General features: G+C 44.7%; 8 protein-coding genes across 8 annotated transcripts; 4 read left to right on the plus strand and 4 right to left on the minus strand.

Annotated features, from left to right (window-relative positions):
• Positions 1-3,799: 3,799 nt before the first annotated feature.
• TRUGW13939_00254 (uncharacterized protein) lies at positions 3,800-5,415 on the plus strand (the record flags this gene model as incomplete). Its single annotated transcript, XM_035483464.1, has 2 exons — positions 3,800-4,373; positions 4,424-5,415. The coding sequence occupies 2 exons, from the start codon at positions 3,800-3,802 to the stop codon at positions 5,413-5,415; spliced, it is 1,566 nt and encodes a 521-aa protein (XP_035339357.1).
• Positions 5,416-8,682: 3,267 nt separating this feature from the next.
• TRUGW13939_00255 (uncharacterized protein) lies at positions 8,683-9,375 on the minus strand (the record flags this gene model as incomplete). Its single annotated transcript, XM_035483465.1, has 2 exons — positions 8,683-9,282; positions 9,334-9,375. 2 exons carry the CDS (start codon positions 9,373-9,375, stop codon positions 8,683-8,685), a joined length of 642 nt encoding a protein of 213 aa, XP_035339358.1.
• Positions 9,376-10,227: 852 nt separating this feature from the next.
• On the plus strand, positions 10,228-11,172 carry TRUGW13939_00256 (uncharacterized protein; the record flags this gene model as incomplete). The annotated part of the gene is made up of 1 exon (XM_035483466.1): positions 10,228-11,172. One exon carries the CDS (start codon positions 10,228-10,230, stop codon positions 11,170-11,172), a length of 945 nt encoding a protein of 314 aa, XP_035339359.1.
• A 162-nt stretch (positions 11,173-11,334) lies between these two features.
• On the minus strand, positions 11,335-12,654 carry TRUGW13939_00257 (uncharacterized protein; the record flags this gene model as incomplete). Its single annotated transcript, XM_035483467.1, has 1 exon — positions 11,335-12,654. The coding sequence occupies one exon, from the start codon at positions 12,652-12,654 to the stop codon at positions 11,335-11,337; it is 1,320 nt and encodes a 439-aa protein (XP_035339360.1).
• Positions 12,655-13,536: 882 nt separating this feature from the next.
• On the plus strand, positions 13,537-14,983 carry TRUGW13939_00258 (uncharacterized protein; the record flags this gene model as incomplete). Its single annotated transcript, XM_035483468.1, has 9 exons — positions 13,537-13,616; positions 13,672-13,763; positions 13,824-13,969; positions 14,022-14,084; positions 14,137-14,454; positions 14,515-14,650; positions 14,721-14,729; positions 14,798-14,862; positions 14,924-14,983. The coding sequence occupies 9 exons, from the start codon at positions 13,537-13,539 to the stop codon at positions 14,981-14,983; spliced, it is 969 nt and encodes a 322-aa protein (XP_035339361.1).
• Positions 14,984-15,417: 434 nt separating this feature from the next.
• Positions 15,418-16,471, minus strand: TRUGW13939_00259 (uncharacterized protein; the record flags this gene model as incomplete). The annotated part of the gene is made up of 2 exons (XM_035483469.1): positions 15,418-16,350; positions 16,400-16,471. The coding sequence occupies 2 exons, from the start codon at positions 16,469-16,471 to the stop codon at positions 15,418-15,420; spliced, it is 1,005 nt and encodes a 334-aa protein (XP_035339362.1).
• A 1,041-nt stretch (positions 16,472-17,512) lies between these two features.
• On the plus strand, positions 17,513-18,379 carry TRUGW13939_00260 (uncharacterized protein; the record flags this gene model as incomplete). The annotated part of the gene is made up of 1 exon (XM_035483470.1): positions 17,513-18,379. The coding sequence occupies one exon, from the start codon at positions 17,513-17,515 to the stop codon at positions 18,377-18,379; it is 867 nt and encodes a 288-aa protein (XP_035339363.1).
• An 829-nt stretch (positions 18,380-19,208) lies between these two features.
• Positions 19,209-19,940, minus strand: TRUGW13939_00261 (uncharacterized protein; the record flags this gene model as incomplete). Its single annotated transcript, XM_035483471.1, has 1 exon — positions 19,209-19,940. One exon carries the CDS (start codon positions 19,938-19,940, stop codon positions 19,209-19,211), a length of 732 nt encoding a protein of 243 aa, XP_035339364.1.
• Positions 19,941-20,641: the final 701 nt, after the last annotated feature.

Consider the following 20,641-nt stretch of genomic DNA (forward strand, 5'->3'; position numbering starts at 1 on the left):
ATAAGGCAAGCCCGGGTCTCGCACGGCGTATAAAAACAGTCAACCAAGGTAGTCTCACAATGGCCGATTTGGGCGAGCTACACCGTGAGAATTTCACAAAGATTCGTGACACCGCCAAAAGCAAAGTGCAAAAAAACAAAAACAAGCGCTAGGTCAAAACCGTTGGTGCTCTCCATGTAAAATATGTCAATCGCATTACAAAATGCCCTCATGATGGGGATTTGAAGAAAATTCATAACAGTACGTGGTTGGTGAGTGACGGCCTGAAGAATTAGAGGCTGTAATAGAGCCTCAAAACTTTTGTCATTTTATCGATAGTACAGGTAATAGGTAAATAGCCCTGGGATAATTAGATAATCTAGTGTACAGTCAGGATCCATGCAGGTGACCCGCGGCCGTAGCATTGGGTAGTATCAAGGGCATAGTTCGATTGTCGGTGTATTGCCTGATGTTTTAGTTACTTCCATTATTTATTATAAAAGTGAAGGGGTCTCTTCCATGCAGAAAAAATTTGAGATCGTTTGACCACCGTGATAGTTTTAGGGTTGCCGATCATTTGAACACGAGTGATTGACCAATTGCCGGTCCTGACTGCCGTATACAGATTTTCAATGGCTATATTCATAGCTTTTAAGCCACCTGGAATTGCTTCTGCATTTTTCCCTCGTCGCGCCAATTGTCAGCTCTTGAACTTGGAGGATGTCATTATGGCTTCGGCGATTGGTCAACATGAAGTCTCCACAATCTGCTCCCCGTGGGGTGTTCCGTCGTCTTAGCCGAAATACCCTCAGTATCTTTGTTCACAACACCTCTTTCGGCAGCTAGAACAGTAATATACATTTCGTATGGTTCGAGGATGGTATCTTGAGTTGACGAGTTGATAAGGAACAGGCATAGCCATGTTCCGAAATCCCGTCTAACCCGCCATGGATCCTCGGCCCACGAAGAAACGCCTGTCTATGGCATGCAACAGCTGCCGACTACGAAAAGTGAAATGTGATGCAGATTATCCACGATGTCGCAATTGTCGAGTTCGCGATGAAGAGTGTGCCACCAGTGATCCGCGACGTCCCGGGGAACCTGTTATTCGCGAATGGATTGTGACAGAGAAGATAAACAAGTCTGACCCCAGTAATCCCAGTCCCACTCCCTCTCTACAACAACAATTATTTCATCGAACACAAGGGCCAGAGATACGGGCAGAGCACTCAGTAGCACACACTGCAGAAAATGGCCAGAATTTCTCATCGAGGAACCACGAGCCTGGCCATACAAACCTCTATGAATCTCCCGTACATCAGCCATTTCACGTCAGCTCAAATACCGATCCGGAGTTGAATCGCACAAAGATTGTCGGCGGCAGCAGTTCGCAATGTTTGGCAAAATCGTTGGATGTGTACCTCAAATCAGTGCATCGAAAGCCCGTATCCGGTCTATTCAAGTATGGCATGAGATATGCGGAAGAGTTTGACATTCCCTTGCAAGTCTCATTACCGCCACTACCGGACTCTTCTCGCCTTAATGGATACCTATCGACATTTTTTGAGCGAATCCATTCACTGTATCCGCTATTCGACGTTGAATATTTCCATGTCGTTGTCAGTCAGTTAGTGGAAATGGAGGGTGGATTCAAAACCATGCCACGGGATCAAATACCCTGGCTTGCGAGTACTTATCTAGCTATCAGCCTAGGTGCAGACGAGCAATCTAGTGGAATCACTTCCGATGGAACACAATATCTACAAGCAGCTGCAAGTCTTCTGGGACACGTGATGTTGGTGCCCTATCTTCCAGCAGTGCAGGCACTGCTCATGTTCACTATTGCATATCGTGGAAGAAACCAAGAAGGATTGGGATGGCAGGCACTGGGCATGGCTATTCGCATTGCACACACAATCGGTATTCACCGAAGAGCAGCCTATAGTGCTCCACGTACCGGAGACGTCCAGTACATACAAAAGTATACGCATGAGGGCAGAATTTGGGCAATATGTTGCATTTTAGAAAAGTGTATGGAACTTGAATCTGGACGACCAACTGCAATCCCATACTCATTTACATGTGATGATATTCTTCCCCCGCATCTCCATGAGCGTGATGACGGGCAATTTCTTCGGTGGCAATTGGGCCTAGCAGTGTACCAGAATCAAATCGGCCAGCATATCTATGGTCACACGTTACGAAAGCGTCGGGCGCGAGAAATCCTCCTCGATACAGCACGACTTGATAAGTGTCTATTGGATTGGGTGAATAGTATTCCTCCTCAGATGCGGCCGGGCAATGATATCTTCTGTCCACGGGGAGTCTTTCATCTCGCAGCCATATTGTCTATGATGTACCACGAAGCCATGATAACCCTGCACAGGGCAGCTCTCATCGCGCCTAATGCAAGTTTTGAAGTTGAAGTCGAGAAGGAGGGTCCTGATGACCCGTCTCGTTTTCGTATACTTGGCGGAGAGTCTATATGCATCAATAGTGCAAGAGCTATTGCGAAGTTGAGTATTGAACTTTCGGATCAGAAGTCAGATACGAGGTTAGTACCAACTGGTATTCCATTGCTGGCGTGTATTGTGTTGGCTATCTACTTGATAAAGAATCCAGATAGTAGAATGCAGTCTACTGATCTGCAGGTGAGATTCATAGCTCATGAAACTTAGGTTTAGGCTGAGTTATGCTGATCAAAAATATAGCTTCTCAAAACCTGCCTCGAACTATGTAATGAAAAATGGATAGATTGCGGTCAAGATGTTCGTTTCATCCAAGGTAATAAGCACTCTGTATCTCGTTATATCCGGCCAACACTAACTCCCGCCAGGATTGTCCACCATATATGAACGCGTCAGTAGTCACATCGACTTCCAAAGAGCAGTCAAAGAACCGAATACACCTCAAAATCGTACCGCAACTGGCCTTGATTTACGAAACTACGCAGAGAAGCCGAACGCTGTATCTACACGAGATAGCATCTTTAATACCTCGAATCAACAATCTTCTATCTTGATCAATACAAATACCGCATCTCACCCCACCAACAAACGCTGTCATCCGGACGGTGGAAGCGTAATGGATACAAGGACACACCAACCCTACGACGACATTCCACCCGACACAGCAACACTACCTCAATATGATCACTCTGATGAAGTTACGAATGGCCAGAAAGCTCATATGCCGCTAGATGTTGACAGATATAATTGGCAACAGGAGCCAGTTCAGGAAAACAATAATTTCCCTTTTGACGGTTACAATGTCGAAGATTTGTGGGAGTGGATGCTATGCTTTGATCCTCAAAGCGAGGTAATTTCTAATGCTTGCACTTGACTTTGCCTGTGCATACTTGGAATTGTCAAATTGTATAACATCATTTTCAGAGACCTCCAGGATTACAAAGAAGTAAATATTAGTACTGTGGGAGGTCGTTACGTCCGACTGCTGTAAAATTGAGTTACGTGATTATCACACTAACTATAGTTAATGCAATCTCTAACTATTTTAATCTATATATATCCAATTCTAAAGATAATTTTACACCATCATTCTTGCAGACATACAAGAACATCGCAAACTAAAAGCCTAGTCCTGACACCACCCCCCGAAAGGTGGGGCCGAAGCCGCCGTGCAGCACCACCGATTGGACCGGAGGACACGCCGATATCCTGTCCTTTCCTTAAAGGGAAATAGTATCATGCCATATTTTCTGCTGTTGTTGTATGCAATAGTTAGTACTTCTGAAAATTTACAGCGTAATTTGTCTTTCTCTAAATACTTTCTTCCGCGTCGTTTCTGAAAGTTCAATCCCATGGAGGAAGTCAAACAACGATCACCGAGTGTGAACGACGAGATTGTCAACAATAATGCCGCCAGTGACGACGTTGTAACACCAGTTGGAGTACGATTATATCTCGTGATAATATCTCTATTACTTACTCTTTTTCTATCTGCTATAAATGTCACCGTCGTCGCGACCGCTTTACCGACCATCGCTGCGCATCTCAATGCCAGCACATCCGAGTATACATGGATAGGCAGCGCCTATACCCTAGCCAGCACGGCATCAACACCGCTGTGGGCTAGATTATCTGATATATGTGGTCGCAAAGAAATTCTAATGGTAACAAATGTGACTTTTCTGATAGGAAGTCTAATATGTGCATTGAGTGTCTCGCCCGGGATGCTCATAGGAGGTCGAGTTGCGCAAGGCCTGGGCAGTGGTGGTATATCGGTAGTTGTGACTATAGTCATTGGTGATTTGTTTCCGCTGAGAGAAAGGGCAAAATATTATGCTTTGACTGGTATTGTATGGGCGATATCCAGTGGTGTTGGACCAATGCTGGGAGGTGTGTTTACCCAGACAATAGGTTGGAGATGGTGCTGTAAGTTTGCCCAGTCCTTGCGAAATTTATCAGACTAATTATTGCAATAGTCTACATAAACCTTCCATTTGATGGAATCTCTCTAGCCTTCCTCTTCCTCGCCCTCAATCTCCCAACCAAGAAACAGAAACAACCACGGCAAACCCTTTTTTTCTCATTCGACTGGATCGGATCCATTCTCATCGTCGGCGGCACAATATGTTTTCTCTACGGACTAGAAGTCGGTGCTAGTAAACAGCATCCATGGGGCTCTGCGTATACTCTCGGCCTACTCATCGCTGGAATTGTCGTCCTCGTCATCTTCGGGTTATACGAAACATTCTATGCAAACAATCCAAACGTTCCAATCCGAGTCCTCAAAGATAGGTCTATACTAGCATGTCTCTCCACAGCATTTTTTCACAGTTTCATATTCATCGCCTACGACTACTTCAATCCCCTGTATTTCCAAACCGTTCTGGGCGTTAGTCCGATTCAGTCTGGACTTTACACTCTTGCCTGTGTGTTACCACTGTCCGCAATGACTCTCGCCAGCGGTCTAGTCGTCAAGCGTACCGGAGCATATCGGCCGGTGATCTGGATTGGGGGCACTATCATGGTCTTGGGAACGGGTCTATTCATTGATTTCGGTCCAAATCGTGTGGTAGCAAAGATAGTTGTGTATCAGTTAATTGCAGGGCTTGGGGCTGGGCCACTGTTTCAAGCGCCCATGATCGCTTTCCAAAGCCAGCTTATAGGCAAGGAAAATCTCCTTGCAGCGGCTATTGCTGCTTATACGTTTCTGAGGAATTTGTCCACGGCACTGTCGCTCGTTGTTGGTGGAGTTATATTGCAGCATGGGTTGAGCAGCGACGAAGCATCGTATCTCAATAACGGTTCAAGCTTGAGTGCCAGTGGGAGCTCTGAGGAAGGGGGAATCGGAGATGGTATTGTTGATGGACTGAAAACTATGTGGATTTTTTATACTGTTGTTGGAGGGGTGATGTTGATCTCGTCTCTTAGAATTGGGAGGAAGGATCTTGATCATGACTCGGATCAGTAGTCCACTGTATCCGAAAATTGGATTTGAAAAGTGTATGCATATAGGCTTATACGGTTCAATATATCACCTACTGCTAGACGTCAATAGTAATACCCATAGAAAGGGACTCTTTTCAGTTGTTAAACATAATAAGACGTTGGTTTATAGAACACCTCCAGAAGTTTTTATGTATATAATTCATATTTTCGCAAAGCGACAAATATCACTGAGACATGGAATTCGAGAAATTAGGACGTTTGACCTTTAATATTTTCTCGATATTTCAGCTAGTAAAAGTATTTTTTTATTTTATTATCATAAGGGCATGCAACATCAGTAGAATTTCATCCAGAAACATGCTGACGGATTAAAGCGTAAGCCAGCCACCACCCGGTCCAGAGTCGCTCCGAGCCTCTCCAATGGTTAGCCCGAAGCCGAGTCTAATATCACACCTCCATACGCACATCTGCCATTCTCTTCCCAGCTTGTTCCTATATCATATTTCCATATTATTTACGATGCAAATGGAAAATTCAAGCGCCTCTCAGTCTCAGCAAATTGCATCCCGACCATCCGGGAAAGCAAAGGCTTGCACCCCGTGTCGACAGCAGAAAGTGGGCAAGCGAACCATGATTATGCAGACTTTAGTCCAAGGGGCTAATTTTTTACATGGAAATATTTAATCAGGTCAAATGCGATACCTCAAATATTGGTAATGGCTTCAAACGCTGCTCGAGATGTAAAACGTCAGGCATTCGGTGTCATTTCTCCGCCGCCTTAATTAGAACAAAAGCTCCTAGGTAGGTCTTTCAATTGCTTTTCTTTTCTTCATTTCTTTTTACCACCCGCTCTAATTACTATAATAAATTAGCAAAGCAGATCTACAGAAAGAAATATTGATGCTCCGAAGCCAGTTGTCCAATTTACAGCCCGAGGCAGCCAATGCTTCACCCTCTAATCAACATGATGAACAGGAACACACCTGGTCGACTGACACTACTTTCCAATCTGACCAGCAGTTAATTTCAGAAATAGACAAAATTTCACATCGGCCGGAACTTAATACGTCCTCAAGTCCAGTAGAATATTTGCCGCCCACGCCTTCGCGCGAAATTGACGGTGTATGCGTGGAAGGGTTCCAGATCAAGGACTGCTTTATTTTGTGAGCCCGATGTTATCATAACTAATTTCATTGTAACTTACGATATTGGTCAGGTTTTTCGAGTACTATCACCCCATGCTCCCAATATTCGACCCTTCATGGGATCCAAGCTCAATCTACAGGCTGTCCCCCTTTGTCTTTTGGAGTATTGTCATCACAGGTTCCAGAAGATACGAACGAGACCCGACGCTTCTCAATCGCCTCGCTTCAGGTGTGAAACAGCTTTCACTACAGGCTCTATCTCAAACAACATCATATATCACGACTATCTGCGGACTCTTAGTACTGTGCACTTGGCCCTTGCCAATGAAGGTGATTTGCGAAGACCCGTCACCAATGTATGCTGGGGCTGCAATGCAATTAGCATTACAGCATGGCCTTCAGATGTTTACTGCGCAAAATTGTTCGACCGGGACCATATCTTGCCAGCCGATTACACACCACGGGTATTTGGCTCGGGTTTGGGCCTACCTGGAGTTTGTCTGTCATTGGTAAACTTATCATCATGCATTCAACTTTTAATGCTAATTTCCTACAGCACAAGCTGGACTTCGGGTAGTCCACCGCATTACGTGACAGACGCATTTGACTTGTTGTCAAATTTTGACGAACTTTCAAGGTTTCTATCCCCAAATATATTTTGGATACAGGAATTTGATAAAGTTTTTACTCGAGCCAATATAAAGCTCTCAGAATTGGCGTATTCGGATACGCTAAGTTTAACCAAGGAAACTTTTCGGGATCTGATAAAACACTTTGACGACGAAATTCTCCAGATGAGTCGAAAGACCGTGGGGAATACAAAACTACAATATTCAGAACCTGCAGAGCTCTCTCGTTTTGCCACACCTCTCCCTATGATAATCACGGCTTTTCGAATTCATATTAATGCGTTCAATTTTTTTGCAAGTGATATTACATTGCATGTTCCCCAGTTCATAGAGTTATATTACCTTGCCTGCTATTGGACACAGTATGCCTCCGATGCGGATAAAACCAACAGCTGGGCCCTTTACTCGTCAGAGTCCTACCTTCGTCATATGTTTCTAGTGGCGACAATCATCCTAAGAATATCGCGAAGTCCACTGCTCAAATCAAAAGTGGACCTAAGCAAGGGCGAAGGTGCATATTACGCACTAGTTGATATTCTCAAGAAGCGTAGCCTTTCGACAGATGATTCAAATACACATATGGCCAATATCTTGTCAGAGCTTTGGCACAGTGACGATTGTTTCACGCTCCCGGATGGTTCCTACGATAGCTTATTTATTCAAAAGTCTGGACGTGGAGTAAGTGTATAAGGAAATAAATGTCTGTGATTTTTTCGGTGGCTGACTTTTCCAACAGGTCGTCGATATAACCTATGGCTGCTTCATGCCATTCCACTTCGACTCACGGCGAATTGCCTCTCAAGAATACGATTTAGAATTGAACAAAAGGGGATATTCTATGGAGGAATATGACGATAATAACCATTTCATGGGCATAGATCCAGGAGAGGAGGCCGACCTTTTCCCGACTCTTTTGAACGATGCATCTTTGAGTTTCCTCTATGATTCACAGGACATGCAGTGGGCCCAGGACAACCTTTTCCAAATTTGAATTCAACTGGTACTCTTTGGAAAGTTTCACAATGTGTATTTTTAACTACCTACTGGTATTCAATTCTAATTAACTTAGTTCAGCACAGAGCTCCAATCTGTACTTTTGATATAGCTTGCTACATCAATCAAAGATGCCTGGTCGACGCCTATATCCTCTGGCAGAAGCACCCCTTCATTACCATCCCATCCGAAATCACGTAAATACAACGCTGTCTCTGCTGTCTCGATCCCAAAACCTTCCGGAAGAAGTCTCACTACATCTTCAAAGGTCAGAATATCCAACTTAACTTTCACGCCCTTAATTTCACCCCAAAGCTTGATAAATTCCGAGTACTTCATGAAAGAAGAAGCACCGAGAATGGTAGTACGAGGAGGTGCTTTATTGATAAGTGCTTCAACAAAAACTCCAGTGTCATTTGGTGGATGGACGAAGGGCATTGGACGAGACTCTCCGTTAGTCGTCCGTGTGTCGTCAATGTATGGAAACAGAATTGTGCCGTCAGGAGTCTGCAGTATGTTAGATTAAATCAATAGGGGGTGGATATATGTGGCTCTGCCAACCTTTTTAGGAAATAGAATCGGGTTTTTATTCCAGTTATCCAAGTAATAGCCCATCTGAACATAGCTTGTTTTTTCAAAAAGGGCTCGGTGTTCAGCGGATTCATGCGACTTTTCCTCAAGATACTGCACAACCTTGGCCTTTCCGTCAAAATGATACACCCAGGTGTATTTGCCTTTACTGGCCTTTTTGGCATCGCTAAGGGAGCTGTAAACCATTTTCTCTAGCTTTCCTTCTTTCACGACGTGTGCTGCGGCATCGACGAGATTCTTTCCATGTTCTAACTCTTGCAGATAGGAAGCTTCATTCCAAGTGATTCCCTTTGACCTGGCAATATCCAGCGTAGATTGCTTTTCCGCAAATTGCCAAAAGTCAGTGACACCGAAGATGGCATTGACGCCTTGGAAAGCGGCGATCAGCGAGTTCACATTGTCCAAGTCGGCCTGGACCAAAGTAACACCGGCTTCTTCTAGCTTACGAGCAGCTGGTGAAGCCGGGTTGCGTGTAATGCCTCGGACCTCCCATCCGGGAATACCGGAGAATGTTCTGGCAACAGATCCTCCCTAGGTAGAGTCAGCTTAAGGAAGTGTGTTTTTCTCTTTGGCAACACCAACCTGTACACCAGTGGCACCAATGACAGCAATTATCTTAGACATGTTGCGTGCAATGTAAATTAATTCTTGTGGTTCGAGCTTTGTAGAAAACCCCCCTTGGCTAAGACGATGTATGGGGGAGAGATGAACAACTCAGAGGGCACAGGCTTTAAGTAAAGCCGTACACCGAAAATTTACGGACTTGGGAACTACTAGTTGACAATCTAGCTCTTGGTCACAACATCAAATGATACAAAGTCCGAAAGTTTTCGGAGTGGCTCCTTGTGCCAGAGGACCTCGTTTTATGCAACGCATGAAAGGGTAGATTACCGAATGCAATATAATATTCATTTTGACTATTAGTTTGCGTATAATTCACATAAGTATATGATTTTAGTACTGAAAAGCCAATTCGTTGTATTGGTTGGGTCGTCATTAAAGTTCGTACTTTTTCGGCGCTGAGGAATCAGTCCGAACTTTGACTCCCTGGCTGTTTTTTTACATCAATCAATTGACCAACGATGTAATACCACATGCAACGTTAGCCTAATTCGTTAATTTATTTAAACAACAGTCGCAATTAAATGGCCATGATAACCAAAGTGTTTATATTACCGATAGATGCCATTTCTATCGTATTTCGAGCAACAAACGAAAACCCCAAATGGTAGGCTAACAATTATGTATATAACCCGACCATAATGACATATAGATCGATGAGTCTGGGACTCTAAAAATATCAGGCATATACATCAATGGATGTATAGTAAAAATTAAGACCAACAAAAGGAAAATGAAACATTTTTGCCCACATAGTAAAACCCAAATCAGGGCGCTTTCCCCACATTCATTCCAGATGCCGCCGACGACATCACACAATCACCAGTCGACACTGTCAAATTCTCCGAAACCATCATGGCGCTCCCCCATCTCACCTCAGCAATCCCCTTTCTCACAGAGGCTGGTCTAGAGACCACGGCCTATCACACGTACAAAATTGATCTTCCTTGTTCTTCCGGCACAACACTTCTGACCTCGGAATCAGGCCGCGAGCTGGTCAGGTCTCTGTACAAGTCGTACGCCAACATCGCTGCATCGTCTGGCACCGGAATCCTTCTCGCCACACGCACCTGGCGTGCGTCTAGTGCCTGGGCAAAACCGTTGAATTACAGCGAAGATGAGCTGCGCGACCTCAATTATGCCGCGGTGCACTTTCTTAAACAAGTCCGAAATGAAGTGAACAAAACAAACCCTGCCGTGCGAATTGTCCTCGATGGAGTCGTAGGTCCATTAAGGGACGCATACGAGGACTATTCATCTGATGAAATCTCCGTTGATTCGGCAAAGGAAGCCTACCGCGGCCAGATCCGCACGCTCGTGGAAGAAGGGGTTGAGATCATTTCTCTCATGACTGTGACGAACCTGCACGAAGCCATTGCGGTCGTTGAACTATCAAAAGAGATGCAAATCCCCGTCGCGGTATCATTCAGCCTCGAGTCCGACGGAAAACTGCTAAGCGGACTATCATTGGAAAATGCTATCCAAACCGTTGACAAGGCAACGGACGGATATACCACGTATTTCGGTATCAATTGTGTGCACCCGGCGAGGATATTACAACCTCTCGAGAATATGGATTTGGATGTTAGGCAAAGGATTGGACTTATCCGAGGAAATGCCAGCTTGAAAAGCCATGAGGAGCTCGATAACAGCGACACGCTTGACCGCGGGCATATTCCGACATTCGTCTCAGCCTTGAAACAAGTACTTTTGCTATTACCCGGTATCAGAGTGGTGGGAGGCTGTTGTGGAACAGACGAGGAGCATTTAACGGCCCTTGCACAGCAATGTCTTTCTTGATAACATGCGCTGGACACGGCGTATTATAACTTGTACGTCAACAGCAATAAACTACAGAAAAGCCGCAGGTTTATTAGTGGTACAACCAGTCTAAAAATGTGCAAATAACAACAGACATAATTTGATAACCTCGAATGATGAAATAACCTAGCTAAGATCTCTCTATCTTGTTGTACTCCCACGCTTATTTCTAGGGACCCTGAAAAGAGAGTTCATTGCACGTGGATTGTTATAGAGCCACCCAATTGTAGTCAAAATTGTGTTGCCCCCTTTCAATTTCATCCTATCAGCGATCATCAGGGGTGTCTGACTATTTTTGTCCTTCTTTTCTCGACAAGCTCCCTTGGCAATCAGAAGCTTCATTGTTTCTAACCGCCGAGATCGAACTGCAATATGTAATGGGGTCCCCTTCTGTTTCTGCAGACGGTTGACATCTGCACCGTGCTCGAGGAGCATCCGTGCTACCTTGACCTCGCGGTGACGGACAGCAAGGTGCAGAGGGGTATACCCGAAAGTGGTACAGGCATCAACGTTAACTCCCCAGCGAAGAAGCAGCTCGACCCATTTAACGTTGTTCTTGTCTGCGGCATGGTGAAGAAGTGTTTTCGAAACGGCACCGTAACGCTGGTTCAAGTCATACCCCGACGCACACAATACATGAAACAGCTTCTCGTCATATGTGATGGTTGTTTGATAATTAACTTCATCGTTTGTCGTGAGACTGCACTTTCTGTCCAGAATGTATTCGATGACCTCATAATTGCCACAGAAGAACGCACGGTCGATGGCCGTTTGTCCAAAGTTGTTTTTCGCGTTCAAATCAGCTCCACGACCAAGCAGAAGTTCAATTGCTTTCGAGTCGCACCCAACAGCCGCGCTATGAAGAACCGTGTGCCCATTATGGGACGTATAATGCACGTCGGCCCCGGCTTCTAGAAGCAAACGAACTATCTCTGTCTTGCGACGCCCCTTGCGCGTTGCACGGTACAATGGTGGTTTACCCCAGTATGTTTCATTTGGGAAGGCCCCTTTTTGTAGCAAGATCTTCACCATCTTTGTATTCCGTTGGTCAATAGCCACGTGTAAAAGTGGCCTGTCGGGAGTTTTCTGCTTAAACCTGCCCCGATGGACTGTCGCTGGCGTATTGGCAGAGACACGATGACCAAACCAATAGCTGGCCATGGAGACATGGCCCCGTTCGACAATCTTCCCTATTTTTTCATCCATGTCATCAAGCGAGAATGAGTCCGGGAAGCCTCCACTTGCTAGAATGGAGCGTCTCATCGTGGGGACAAGGCCACTGTCCATGCCCCAAAAGAATGCTCTGCTCTGTCGATGACGGGCATCGAAAACGTATAATTCCTGGGAAAGGGTATCCCGAAGTGCACGACAAGCTTGCACCAGAGAATTGAAGTCACAAACGTTATTTAGGTATCCTGCGATTCCTAGCAATAGTTCAACGGGTAGAGAAAGTAAAGACATCGTAATATTAGTGCGAGAAATCGGACCGCAGGGTTCAGATGTCGGTTGTAGTGTATGTTCGATGTATGTTCGATGTATCCAGAATGGCTGGAAGTGATTAGCAGTTGAATCTTGTTATTAGAAAGATGTCTTTAAAGAACATAATCTTCAAATGTTTTTTGCAATCCAAATCAAAGAAGGCCCGCACGTCAAGCCAAATTTTTCGATAAATTTGTTCTTAAAAAGGTAACTTTTCTGAGCTAGGTCTTTCTAGGTGACCGACCTTTTTGAACGCAGGCAATTTGGTCTCATTTGGCCTTTTTCTCTTTGTGTTCTAGTAGCTTTAATCCTTTATTCTTCAGCTTTTGTATTGTGGCCCCGGTGGTGTCCAATATAGGCGCATTGTCTGACAATGGGCGACCTCGGTTCCTCGTATAGCCATTATTTGTTAAGGAATCAGTCTACGGATATCAGCTAGATGACACGAATGTCTCACGAAATACACACCAGAATGTCTATGTGAAATACACCCCAGGCCATGAAAGAAGTATGAACCTGGCGTGTGTGCTCACCGCCTGCCTTAACAGAGCTGCCGACAGCCGATAAGCGATAACGTGCTTTGGTCCGGCAGAATCTCCGCTTTTGATTTTTTTCGCCTCCTCTAGAGACTTAACTCTACGTCCTTCTTCTTGTGCAGAAAGTGGCTCAAAATCATTCGTATCAAGTCGAGAACTGACAATTGTCAAGTATATTGATTATCAATACCTATACAGGACGCGCGCCTTTCTTTACACGTCACAAATCGCCCTTGAACCCTATCAAGCAATTCATGCGCGGGAACAGGGTGACACGTCACATTTGATCCTCGTCACATTATCGCGAGAAATACAACTAGAAAAGGCCATGGCTACGTCCTCTGCAAATGAGATAAAGCTCGTATCCGGGCGTTCGCATCCCGAGCTAAGTGAGAAGGTTGCTAGTCGGTAAGCCACAGACGCATACCCACAATGCTAAACAAACGCCTCATTTGGGTGATAGACTCGGTATCAAACTTGCCACTACTGTCAGTCTCAATTATTCGAATTTAGAGACAAGTGTAACCATTGGCGAGTCTGTTCGAGACCAGGATGGTACGCGTTTGCTGGCAACTCCCCCCGCTTCGATTGTTAATACCTAGGTTTCCTCTTTAGTTTATATTATACAGTCTACTGCCCCTGGGATGGTCAATGACGGTCTTATGGAGTTGCTCATAATGATACACGCATGTCGTACTGCATCTGCCCGATCGATCACCGCGGTCATTCCCAATTATCCCTACGCCCGGCAGGACAAGAAGGTATATCTGGGCGTTTTTCAACTGTTTTTTCACATGTTAATATCCAGCGAAGGACAAATCCCGTGCTCCAATTTCAGCTCGGCTTGTTGCTAATATGCTTCAATCATCTGGTGCCGTACGTTGAACCTGGGCTAGGCGATCTGACTAATGGCTCACGCTTGTTCTAGAACCATGTCATCACGATGGACCTACATGCGTCTCAGATACAGGGATTTTTCAACGTTCCGGTTGACAATTTGTATGCCGAACCGTGCGTGTTGGGTTGGGTGAAAGAGAACCTCGATACCCAGAATTGCGTCATCGTCTCGCCAGATGCTGGTGGCGCAAAACGCGTGGCGAGCCTTGCAGACAAGTTGGACATTGGGTTTGCCCTCATTCACAAAGAACGGCCTCGTCCAAATGTAGTGGGTCGTATGGTTTTGGTTGGTGATGTCAAAGATAAAACGGCGATTCTGGTTGATGACATGGCCGATACCTGTGGAACGGTAATTCATATCTTTCTATTTTTGTTTTGATTTATGATTGACAACTTACCATTTGAACAGCTCGCAAAAGCCGCTCAGACCGTGAAAGAACATGGAGCCAAGGAAGTATACGCCATTGCGACTCATGGCATCTTGAGCGGGCCAGCGATTGAAACCATCAATAACTCGTGTCTGGCCGGGTTGGTTGTCACGAATAGTACGTATTATTACCATATACCTTCGCCCTCACAAGAAAACGCGCTAACTTTTAATGCAATAATTGACAGCTGTTCCCCGTGAGTCTTGACTACTTGTGATCATAAAATTGAAAAGCTAGCTACTGACCGCATTACCGCTACTACAGTTGGCGACAAGATTGAACGCTGTCCGAAATTAAAGATTATTGACGTATCAAGTACTTTGGCAGAGGTATACACATCTTTCATTCAAGTCGGGCCAGTTCTGAGCATACCATTAACTCAATTACTAGGCTATCCGACGAACGCACAATGGCGAATCTGTCTCTTATCTATTCCACAATGCTCCATGATTATGGCCAAACCTTTTGAGATTAGAATCAGCTTGCTAGCTATTTAGCACACTACTCAGGAAAAGCCTTGAGGCGTTGTAGTACCGAGATGACCCTACAATGTAGATCCAGGGCTTGTGTGTCTAAATACCCAGATATTCCGGGCTATAAGAGGATCATCTATTTGATTATAGCACGAAAGCAGAAACTCACCAAGTAGCAACTGCAGTTATTTAAAGTGGTTTCATGGATATCGGTCAAAGACTAGCTACATTGACCAACATGCGAATCTCTACCGGATTGTGTGGGACACGCCAGTTACAAAGATAGCATTCAATATTATCTGGTCACGGAGCATACCATGTTCTACTTTATTTGCTACAGGGGCGAAAACGCAAGAACTTCCTGATGAATATTCGGAAAACCACTGACTATTACGGTTTGTATTATACCAATTATGCTGCCAGTGTTAGTCTTGTCTCCATACCAATTTTGGTGAATTCATCTAAGTTCTCCTGAGGGAGTCCTAATAGCTCATTATGTAAGCCTCTGGTCCTCTCATAGTTTTCTGGGTCATCAGGAAAGAATGCTCGTGCATACAACAGCCTGACAAATCCTGCCGCGTCACCAGTCTTAAACACTTCCTGACCGGATTTCCAGTAATCCTTTGCCGTGGTGTGAGTGATCTTCCAGTCTTCCAACTTGGTACCAGTCACGCGAAGAACCGATTCTAGCATGTCTTGTTGGCTGACTGTGAAGGAAGAAATGTACACAGCCTTGTCCTTAAAGTCAACAAGGCTGGGACTCTTGTCGTCTTTGTCATCAGGCAGGGTTTTGAGTCTCAGCAGAGAGGCTACTGCGCGACCGACTTGAGGCATGGTCGAGGTGTTTATCTTTGTCTTTCCATCGTCCATGATCACCAAAGACCGGTCTTCGAAGTCAAATCCGTACCGGTTTGAACCGCCTCCGAAACTGAACTCATACCAAAAGCTGCATACAAGACCAATATAGCTGCTCTTGCCGAGTCTTTCAATCTGGTCGCGAAATGGCACTTTCATTGCACCGACTATACCATCTTTGCCCTTTTCCACGTCATAAGGATCCCCGCCAAACTCGTTTAGCAGTACCCAGGGCACTCCAGCCGTGGCGGCGGCATAAATGAGCCTAGTCTGTGTGTCCGGGGGGGCCATAACATTCATCGTGATGATCAAGACATGTTGGCCTTTCAGTGCCTCAACAAGAGATTCCTGATTGTTGTAATCAACCTTGATCACGGTCACACCGCCGGGAAGAGTATTATCGCTATCTTGGCGAGTGATGGCTATGATAGTGTGTTTGCCGGTATTCAAAAGGGCCTGCGTTATATGCTTGCGAATTCGTCCTCCTGCCTAATTTCAATTAACTTTTCTGGCGTAGAAACCCGAGAGGGGACCATACTCCCACAAGGGCGATCTTCTCGACGTGGTTATTGTAGCCTGACGGCTGATCGCTTGCGTATTGTTGGCCCATTTTGTAAAAGATGACTTCGTATTTCAGTACTACTGTATTTTATGCAATACAATTTGCCGTTTTTGATACTCTTAGTCGTCTAGGCAGATGTATATAATAGTATTTATAATAGAACTAACCTGGCCCTATTGACATATTTCCCGGCGATAAAGGGACATAATGGTAGTTATACTACTAAAATATACGAGGAAAATAAAAGTTACACTCAAAGTTTTTTTTGGATGGGTATTTCATGATGCATTTTTTCAAAAGAGATTTTCAGATTTTGGGTTTCGTTTGGCAAATTCACATACAAATACAAATATTCTCTTTATTAACTTATTCAAAATACAGGCCGCTTTTATTTTCAATTCAGTTTCTTCTATTTTCTCCGTGCTCTTTACCTCAGCAGGAGGTCTATCAAGCGCTTGCATATGTTACATGACGGGAGTTCGGCTCTTTTAACTTGAGCTTTAACTCCGGGTTGACAAGCAAACTAGATGTGCAGGTGACTAGCCGGATACGGTTAGCCTTCCGTGAGGACCCGGCTGCTGCAGCCGAGGTTATTGAACATTCACTTGGGTCTGGAGTTTGCCTACACTGAATTGTTGATATGCAAAGATTGGCCTTTGATATTGCTGGTACAACTGGTATTTTGTTTATAGCCAGCGCATTCTCTATAAGAGTGACAAGTCTTAGAGACACAATCTAAGTAAGCCTGACCACTTATTTCAAGTTCCTGATCGGATCGATGTCGACCAATACCGAAGACTATATAGGAGGCATTCTAATACAAAGCTCAGGACATGTCTTTAACTCAGTGGTGATATAACGGTATACTAATTGTGAAGTAGCTACCTGTCAAAGTCCCAATGTTTTCTTTTTATTTCTTGCAAAGCTAATATATCATTGATATTAAATTGAACAGGCTCTGGCAATCTACAAAGCTGAACTTCATAGTAAAAATATCTTCTTCCAGAAAAATTGAAGAATTCCAAGCTACCAATTGATCGTCTTGATATAATTCCAATCCCACGTTGACGGTAACACAACTACATTAAAATGGCACACAACGTGTATAGCTTGCGGGTCTTCGCTGCTGGCCCCAAAGGGGGCAATCCACTTCCGGTCGTCGTCGATGCACAGGGATTGTCTCCCGCCGAGATGCAAGCTGTTGCAGCAAGTCATGGCCATGAAAGTGGATTTGTCTTTCCTGCCTCAAAAGCTTCCGGTTGCGACTTTGAGTTCGTCTTCTGGGTTCCCGAGCACGAGATGGAAATGTGCGGCCACGCAACTGTTGGTGCTGTTTGGTTGCTGGAGAAATTGAAAAAGTTGAAACATCCCGACATACGAATTATGACCAAGAGCGGGATTATAAAGGCGCATGTCTCAAAAAATGCCCAGGGAACTTGGGTTGAGGTCTCCCAACCAGCAGGCGTCGTGGATACAGTGGTCGATCCCGACGATATCGAGGCATTAGTTTCGGTGCTGGGCATATCGAAACAAGAATTAGCAGATCTGCCGATCCACAATTCTAAAACCAGTAGAGTCAAGACATTGATCCCATTGAAGTCGGCTAGTCAGCTCAACTCGCTCAAACCAAAGTTCAACCTCGTCAAAGAATTTTGCGAACGGATTAGGAGCACTGGCCTCTATCCATATGCTCTGTCTGATGCTGAAAATCAGGTCTTTGATGCCAGGCAATTTCCTAAATCCTCCGGCTACAATGAAGACGCTGCAACAGGAATAGCTGCTGCTGCTTTGTCTTATGGGCTTCTGAAGAATGGGCTTGTAAATAATACCGAGAAGCCCATTAGGATTAGGCAAGGATGGGCAATGGGCTGTCCGTCAGAGATCTCTGTGAGATTTAGACAGGATGGTAGCGGCTGCTGGATCGGCGGCACTGCTGTAGAAGAGACAGGGCTCTAAAATATTTGAAACAACAGTAAAGCCGAACTATAACTTAACTCTACATATGTACGCTATACGTAACAAATAAATGCAACGACAGAGGGTCACGACCAAAATCCGTCACCACTTTTATATCCTCTCACGTGATAAATCATCTACATATCACTAATCTCTGGTGAATACTTGTTGCTGTTGGCGAGAAGGCAACACCATCTAGCGCCGCCTTAATCTATAGGTAATACTTGGAGATTCATTGTCATGGCTGGTATGAGTATGAGAGAAAGATGATATCTTAGATGATGCAATATTAATAAGACATTTTCTTTTCTGTACTGTATATCGAATTTGATAATTGGCGATGAGATTGAACTAAAATCACCATTTTCTGCTGGAACGACCTCTGAAGCATTTAGTTTACCCCAGGTGGCTATATCCAAAATTATTCCTTCTTTCTATATATCAAAGCTTATTAGGTATTTACAGAGAGTACTCAGTATGGGACAGTAAAGCGTGTATCTTCTTATATTTGAGCGACAACTACAGATGTCATGATGAGAGTTTGTTATGTAGGAACTTGTAGGCTAGTATGAAGTCTGTGTAATTATATTTATTGCTCATAGCGGCAGGACCCTTTCCCCTGGTATTAGATAATCTCGAAGAAAATCAGAGTAGACATTCGCATGTCATGGACCCAATCTAGATAATATTCCCTTTGGACTGTAATATCTTCCGTGGAATTTCTAGGCAAGTTCTCTATGACTTCTTCTATCACTACATCCAGGCGATGAAAAGATAATGGAGAGTTAAATTGAGGTAGACTAATCACATTCTTCATTTCCACGGTGCCTCATTCAGTTGAAGTTGGAGGGCCTATGATTCGGTACGATGTCTGCACTTCTGGAGATAGACCTTTTAATGCTGACGCGAGTTCATCGGCAGCTTCGGTAAGAGAATCATTTGAAAGAGGCTCCAATGCATCTAGAATAAATAGGACACGGGTGGTATCTCCAGTCAGGGCAGTTCGAGGGCCTTGTCTCCAATTCCATCGACGGCAAGTAATGCCAGTGTTGTCACACCATATAGGTTCGCCGGGCGCTGCGAGTTCTGTTTGAGGTTCCCCTCCAGAAAAAGTCAGAAACGGTTCCTTGCCGCTGGCCCGAGTCAGAAACGCTGATCCATTGTATTTGTCAAGGTCCTCGCCACCCAGTGGGATCTGGTGTTTGACTGAAACGGCATTGTAGATATCTGTCAAACGATTGATACGTGGTAGACCGCTCTCTACACGACGTGTCAGGGCTTCTAAACTGTTGCGGATCTTCTGCGGCTTAACACCGAAACTTTTGTAGGCCTCCCGCCATGCGGCGATATGCGGAAATTGAGTGACAGGATATTTCAAGAGCAGGTCTTTCGCGGATTGTTCGGCATCTCTTAAAAGGGCCTCACTATAATCGTCACTGGGTCCTGGAGGAACACCCTCCACAACCATCAAGAGGACCCGATAGTCTGGACGTAGCTCGAATATTTCTGAAGCTACAGTTGCGGCGTGTAGCAATTCCTGTGCACCCTGTGCCCCACTCATAGCTAATGTTGTAACAACAGTGACTTGAAATTTTGGAACGGTGGCAAGGTAGCCTGGAGAAGAAAAAGCAATAGAGGAAGTTGGAGGATGCAAGGGCTATAAACAATATGTGATACCAATATGTAGCTCACCAGGACGCCACTAGAGATAACGGCTTAGAAATAGATATTATATATGGGATATGCGGCGTTCTGTCTAATTCTTTTCCCTTCGAAAAAAGAAGCATCTTTTTCTTTTTTTTCCTTTTTTTTGCCTTCGTGATTCATCATTCATTCCTATTTAGGAAGTTCGCGGGAGTGGGGAAGAGTTAGGTTTACTGGTACATGTACCTATAGCTATACGGCAATTGGTCAATTCCCAAAAACAATGTACCATGTGGATAAAATAGTCTTCATTTTTCCTCGACTACAGCAGGTTGCAAGACCCATCATTTTTCCCTATTGTACTCAATGCTGAATTTACTGCAAGTATGTTGCTGTCCGGTCGATCCATCCACTTCCAGGTAAGAAAAGCCCTTCCCGCGAGCACCAGTGATATTTGTATCTTCATATTTAGCGACCTTGCCTACTGTTAAGCCATGAAAGTTTCGTTCTAGTGGTACTAAGGGGATCTTTGGTCCTCTAGACCGAAAGGTCGGGCGTCCATCGGCGGACTAAAACCAATAGAAACCGCCGCTCCCGGATGCCCCATAAAAATTGCGT

Source organism: Talaromyces rugulosus, chromosome I (assembly GCF_013368755.1).
Source record: "Talaromyces rugulosus chromosome I, complete sequence".
Lineage (NCBI taxonomy): Eukaryota > Fungi > Ascomycota > Eurotiomycetes > Eurotiales > Trichocomaceae > Talaromyces > Talaromyces rugulosus.